Below are 6944 nucleotides of genomic sequence, written 5' to 3'. Positions count from 1 at the left end.
AATATATATTAATATATATATATATATATACAAAACCCAGCAGGTCTGACTCTCAGATCAGGAAATACCAAACAAGACCAGATGAGGTCATTCATCCAAGCAGCCTTTTCCTAATTCATTCATCTGTTACATCATGTTAGAGTCAGTTTAACTTTAATATTTCGCTTTCTGCTCCACCAGGAGCCTTTGGTTGGAAAGTTTAAACGTGTGTGTTTCTTACTTTTATTGTGCTGAACATTGTCAGAAATGTTGAGTTTCTGCATTAAAACTCTGAATGATGAAGCATTAACTGCACACTGAGCACACTGATGACAGTTCATGTTGTGGAGAACATGAAGGTACATGTTACAGTTACAGCTTCAGTAATACACGTTGACATGTAGACCGACCATCTCTGACATCACTGCCCGCTGGCTCAGCTAAAAATAAACACAATACAAACACTGAGTTTTCACTTTATGAGTTTATTCCAGCGTTACGTCTCTCAAAATATTACAAATGTGAGCTCATCTATTAGAGTGAATCTTAACGATGCAACCAAAGATTTAGATTAACAGATGATTCATCTGCTGATTATTATTTTAATAAATCTTTTAGTTTATTAAAAGTCCAGAAGATAAAGAAAAATGCATCGAAAGTTTAGAGAGTGACATCTTTATAATGTGTTTATGTAAAAACACTCATTAGGAGATAAAAGCTGGTGATTTTAAATTTCTTTAAAGATTTTCTCAATTATTCCTCATTTTGTTTGACTTATATTGAACTGATTCCAGCGACCTGTCCCACCACACCTCTCTCTCCCAATGCATGCTGGGAGAGTCTCCAGCCCCCCCTCATCACAGAGAGGGATAACCAGTTTAGAGAATGGAGGTACTGACATGTTGTAGTGTCTGTCTGAGAGCAGCAGGTGGCAGCGTAACGCAGGCATGACATCAGACCACAGGAGGAAACAAAGAGTTGCTGCTGGAACATTTAGAAAACGACAATCTGGATGAAACATTCGCTTCGGCTAAAATGAGACGATGACGACAAACTATTTAAAAACAAAATGAGAGAGAGAGATACTCGGAAGAGGGGAGGAGGGGAGGAGCAGCTCTCGGGGTTTGTGGTGACATCACTCAGATTAACGGTGAGGTCACGTTGTTGCTCGAGGAAAACACATTTCTGTGGCGACTGATGACGGTTATTTAACCTTCGGTCTGTCCCGGTGAGGTTTGTGTAACACACACACACACTGACGTAGTAACACACACACTGATGCAGTAACACACACACATTGACCAGTAACACACACTGACACGCACATTCACATCGGCCCAGTTGAAGCTTGTTGGCCGACAAGCTGCTCAACTGGAAGGGGTCAGAGTTCAGCGTCTCTCTGGAGGAGAAACTGTTGTTGTTTTATTCCACCAGCTGTTCAGTGGATTTCAAAACAGAAACTTTAGGATCACACGTCTCTTCCTCCAGCAGACGATACCAACGCCAGAGAAATTCAACGATTGTCAAAAAACAAAACAATAAATCCCATGTACTTCAACATTTATTCCCATTTGCATTAATGTTTTCTGAATGGAGCTTGAACGCATCATAATGTAACCCCATTCCACCTCCATATGTTAGCTGTTAGCTGTTAGCTGAGCAGGACTGTGCTGCCCACCTGCTGCTAACCGCTAACCGCTAACATTAACGAGCTCTCTTTCTGACGATTTCAACAGTTTGTTGTTGCAAATGTAGAATTATCAGGTAAATTAGTCTCTAGCTTTGACCCGCGGAACCGACGGTATCGTAGAAAAGTTAGTGCCTTAACAATTCATAATATTAGTATCAAATTATTATCGCCATGATGAGAGCCGTGAGGAGGCAATAGATATGTTCTGAATTTCACACGAAGAGAAAAACATGTTAAATGATAAATAAATGAGCACACTTCAGTCTAATGACTCGATCCATGTAGACATCCGCACGGCCTCCAAACCTCGACACGGTTATAATTTAATTTACACGGAGTGAATCATTTATCAGCACAAAAGCTTTCATTAAACACAGCAGGAGCTCCGACACGCTACTCATTTATTACACTTCACAACAGGCTCACTGGAAACCGCTGTGTGTGTGTGTGTGTGTGTGTGTGTGTGTGTGTGTGTGTGTGAGAGAGAACTGCACTGTAAGATACTCTTAATTAAGCCGGATTCAACCTTGTGTCCAACTGCAGAAGGACATGCAGCTGCCCTCCTCACAGTCACGACTAAAACATCTCCTCATGTTTATGGCTTTAGAACAAATAGAAACATCCTCCAAACAGACTAATTATTAACATTATTTTCAGCCTAACTTGTTCCTCTCAGTAGATGTTGTGTTTCTCTGATGAAGGATGTTTTTTATTTAAACAATCTAAGGACAGGCAAGATTACAAACAAGGGAACAGCACACTATTAACACACACACACACACACACACACACACACACACACACACACACACACACACACACACACACACACACACACACACACACACACACACACACACACAGCTCAGATAGATTTTTGGCAAACATGCTGAGATGACTTTTTTTATTCCACCCATTCAATCAGAAAGTCCTTCAGCTGTTAACCTCCAGTAAGCGGGACAGTCATCCCGTTTAGAGAGCAACACTCTCCATTAAAGAGATTAAAAAGAGCTGAAAGTCTAAAAGTATTGCACGATGTTAAAGTCAAACTTAAATCACATTTGGTCCTTCATTTTTCAACGTCAATGTGTTTTTCATGCACGTAAAAAAAAAGAGAGAGAAAAGGTGGAAAATAGGAGAAATGCTGCTTTACATCGGTTTGATGTTGTTTGTTTGGTGGCTCGTTGAAGAAGCTCAGATCCAGATCAAGACGTGTGATTCGAAAGTTCGATAAGGAGCAAGAACTTAAGCAGCACACTAATGTGGTTTTGTTTAGTCTTGAGTAGCCGCTGTGATCGTCTGCCTGAAGAAAGCTGACGATGCTGCTTTATGCAAATACTGATTAAAATGGAGCCATTTGATTGGCTGTATGGAAACAGTGTCCATCTATGTAGATAATTTTAATGAACTATAAATGTCTCCTGTTTGCTTTCAGATTTCTTCTCAAAGGCCACCTGACACACAGATATGTCAGCCGAAGCAGATCATTTCAGTTTATAGTTTGTCTTTGTTCTGAGTAATAGAAACATAATCCTTCTAAAATGTGTGAAAGATGCATCTCTGTGACAGCATCACCACACACAAGACAAAAAGAGTCTCCTGAGTGGTTCCCCACTCCGGTGTCCAATAAAACCCCATCATGTTCCGTCACCGTGCATAATGAAAACTGGTGCTTTGCCGACGATCTAAATTGCCAATCGACTGTGAAATAATGAGCGGGTTTCTACGGCGGTGGAGAACGCACACACAGTTAACGCTCTGCACGGTAAAGGGCAGGTGGAGATAAGAGAGCTGTTCATCTGTGCTGCGCTGGAGACACTTTAAAGAAAACAGGTGGGACGCCAGATAAAGAGACGCGTTGACGTCAGAACTGCTGACTCTGCGGTTGTTGTGGTTGATGATGTGGGTGTGTGTGTGTGTGTGTGTGTGTGTTGTGGGTGACTGAATAAAAAGGAGAAACATCCTCATCAAAGACACCAACAAACTAAATCCAGTCACTTAAATAACAGAGGAGGACTACGCTGACGAGGGAGCGCTCCGATTGGCTGAGAGGCTCCGACGTCAGCTGGAGGATCTCGTTATAAGATCCTGTTACACACACAGGTAGGACGGACGGACCTGTTGATGTGGAGACAGCATCTCGATAACCTGGTGGTGGTGTTAAGCCCCAACCATAACGACTAAAAGAAAGAAGGACAGAAAGAAAGACAAAGACAGAAAAACCAAAAGAAGGAAGGACAAAGACAGAAAGAACTAGAACTCTTGACTTGGCCAGGTGTGTCTGTAACGACCACTGAAGTATCGTTAGGAGTAGAAAGTGAGGAGTCAGCAGTCGGGTTATGGCAGAACAAAACAGGCAATAAAAGATGTTTTCAGAAAAGTGTGAATAACCGCAACCATGAGAAGGTCCTTGAGCACACAGCCGTAACTTGAAAACACAAAACTTTACACAGTTTGCTGCAGCAGAATGTGAGATTAGCCGTGGACAGACACAGAGAAGCACACTCACTCACTCACTCACTCACTCACCCAAACACACACAGATGCAAGCGACACACATGATCCTCCTGGCTCAGAAACAAAAAAGCTTTTTTTTGTTTATAAGCCCGTCACATTGTTTTTTTAGAAGGACTCTTTTGTTTTGTTCGTTTTTTAAAGCAGCTATAATCAATATTCATATATAATAACAATGTGATGATGTGCATTTCATCTGCAGTTCCCAGCTTTACGGCGAGTTTCATTGTTTTGGTTCACTCTCACCGCTCTCATGACGGTGTTTTTCGGCAGCAGCCCACATTACACCACCTGCTCAGCATCAGACAGCAGACGGACACAGATATCAACTAGCCGGTGAACGTAGCGGAGCATTTAGCAGTTGAAGAGACTTCACTCAGGCGTTGGTGGAGACCACGGAGATAATATTGGACTTAATGTGCGTCAATGTGGTGTTTACAACTCGTTTCTGCTGCCAAGTGGCCAAATAAATCAGTTCCTGCAGGCTGTCAGCTTGCTATCCCTTCATCATCATCATCATCATCATCCTCATCATCATCATGTAGAAAAGCCCATGTCCAGTGAATGTGGAATGTTTTTCCTCACCATCTTCCCCCGCTGCTGTGCCGATCGAGTCTCCCTCAGGGTGAAGACGTTGCCGCAGACGGAGATCTCCCTCCAGACGCCGGGTTTGGAGTCCTGGGTGAAGCCGGTTCGAGGGTGCATCACCAGCACGCCGTTGGTGGTCAGCCCGTCCATCTGAGCGTCGCACGTCTTCCACTTAGCGGCCTTCTCCTGATGGGAAAAACCAAGAGGAGGTGAGATCAGGACAAATGATCACTGTGCAGTCCTGAATCTGTAGTTTCGTCATTCGTATATATTTTTATTTATATTGGGACGTGGCCGACACACTCAGCTTTCAGTTAGAGGTCCAGCTTACCTGCTTCACTTCACATTCACTCATTTCTGATTTTAAGAAAAAGATCTTAAAGTTCATAATAATAACCTTTTTTTGTAGACAATTAATAAGCCAAAAAAACCTACAGAGACCTTTTAGAAAGCTGCTAATATATGAAATCGATTTCCCTTAAAAAATATATTAAATACAATTTATTTAAAAAATTGGAATATTTAAAAAAAATTGTCTGTTTGTAAATTGGTGGCAAACATATACAGCTGTCTCTAATGCGGGTTCTTCAACAAACCCTCAGTGGTTGTGTTTCACCTCATTGTATATCTCCAATATTTTATTATTTACACAAATAAAGAACCAAAGAACTCAACAGGGGGCCGAGCACAATAAAGCTGCAGATGGAGCAGTGGACATTCATTCTCGACTTAATTAGCAGCAGCATTTTGTTGGACACACTGAGAACCGATGGCAAAATGTCGGCATGAATAAAAGCCAACAAAAGACATCACCACACAGCACCACAACTCTCTCCTCTCTTATTCTCCGAACACAGCTCACCCCGAGGAAGATGTTCTTGGAGGAGTCGAAGCCCGCGGCGTAGATGCGCGCGGTGTAAGGCGGCGTGCGCTGGCACATGATGCGGCAGGCGAAGCGGGAGATGGTGCTCTGGACCGACTGGGTGTCCGCGTTGCTCTGGCTGCCGGCCACCGTGTCCGTCACCACGAAGTCTATGGGACTCTCCGTCGACCGACCGATCTGGTCGATCGAAGAAGAACGATAGAAGAAGACGTGGTCAACGATGCATTTTACTCACATTGAACACCAAAGATAAGGAAGTACTGAAGTCACACTGAATCTGATAAAATGTGCATCACGTCTGTGTTCAGGTCTGACAAATGCACCTTTGTTTGATTTACAGGAGAAATCCAAGATTGGATTAAAGTAACGTGATATTACAAGAAAAGCCATGGAGGTGGTGATAAATAATGGTTGTAACTTTGTCTGTAAGAGCCGAGGGCTTGTTACCTGGAACATGTCTGTATTGCTGTCCTGGGTGTACTCCACCACCACCGTCTGGGCTCGAGACAGAGTGTAAGAGATGCTGTGCTGGTCTTTGTTGCTTATGGCCTGAAGGAAGAGAGGATGGAAGGTGAGGAGACAAAAGTGTTGCATGCACACGAGGATTGAACCGGAACAATGGATACAAATAGGAAGGGTGGGGCGTGTCCAGCCCCTCTGTTCACTTAACAGATTCCTGGGCGGCCTTATAGCTTATAACACGGACATGTGCTTCCCAGGCTTTTACTAGAGAACGCTCAGTTACCTTCAACCGGACCGGTCACGGTAGTTTCTCCTATAAAGCTTCAGCGTGTTCCAGTTAAACACCGTGTAAAAAAACTATTGTTCAAATACCTTTGAAACTCAGACAGAGCCTTGTACCTCCTTTTCCCTTTTTCTGCTTACTCAGGCAAGCTTTGCTGAACTTCTTGAATGTGCGTGCGTGCGTGCGTGTGTGCGTGCGTGCGTGTGTGCGTGGTGCTTCACTATCACAGAACAATGAGCAAACAGAATTTAAATAAAGCCTTCGGTGGAGCAGCACTTCAGGCCAAATCCACTGAACTGGGAGTGCTTTATTTGATGTTGCCAGACAAATAGAATCATACACCTGCAAAGACGCCATTTTCCCACTCGTGCATTTGTATTTTCTTCATCGTTTTATATGTTTGTAATATGTCTTCTAGCCGTGAAACTCACTTACAGAACCAAAAGTACAACCTAAACTTTCAGTTCAAGAAGAAAAAGGACAGAAACTGCTGATGTGTCGCGTTTTGGTGACTGTCGTCTTGAGATTCTTTGGGATGACTACAT

At 43.0% G+C, this 6944-nt stretch overlaps 1 protein-coding gene across 1 annotated transcript; it reads right to left on the bottom strand.

The window, feature by feature from the left end:
* Window positions 1–41: 41 nt before the first annotated feature.
* Window positions 42–6930, bottom strand: LOC116378537 (E3 ubiquitin-protein ligase pellino homolog 1-like). The gene is made up of 3 exons (XM_031840426.1): window positions 6102–6930; window positions 5634–5831; window positions 42–4957 (listed from the first exon to the last, which is right to left on the bottom strand). Exons 1-3 carry the CDS (start codon window positions 6246–6248, stop codon window positions 4721–4723), a joined length of 582 nt encoding a protein of 193 aa, XP_031696286.1. The 5' UTR covers window positions 6249–6930; the 3' UTR covers window positions 42–4720.
* Between the last annotated feature and the right edge of the window lie 14 nt (window positions 6931–6944).

This window comes from Anarrhichthys ocellatus, unplaced genomic scaffold, assembly GCF_004355925.1.
Source record: "Anarrhichthys ocellatus isolate YVR2014 unplaced genomic scaffold, GSC_Weel_1.0 scaffold2760, whole genome shotgun sequence".
NCBI classification, from domain to species: Eukaryota; Metazoa; Chordata; class Actinopteri; order Perciformes; family Anarhichadidae; genus Anarrhichthys; species Anarrhichthys ocellatus.
The sequence above is the reverse complement of the archived record's forward strand: the minus strand, read 5'-3'. Positions and strand labels throughout refer to the sequence as shown.

Bases quoted from the DNA above. Each gene is read 5' to 3' on its own strand.
- LOC116378537 (XM_031840426.1), bottom strand. From the start codon at position 6,248: ATGCAACACTTTTGTCTCCTCACCTTCCATCCTCTCTTCCTTCAGGCC. The intron at 5,832-6,101 runs GTAACAAGCCCT...TCGATCGACCAG, and splicing joins GCAATACAGACATGTTCCAG to ATCGGTCGGTCGACGGAGAG. The intron at 4,958-5,633 runs GTGAGCTGTGTT...TTTTCCCATCAG, and splicing joins CCAAGAACATCTTCCTCGGG to GAGAAGGCCGCTAAGTGGAA.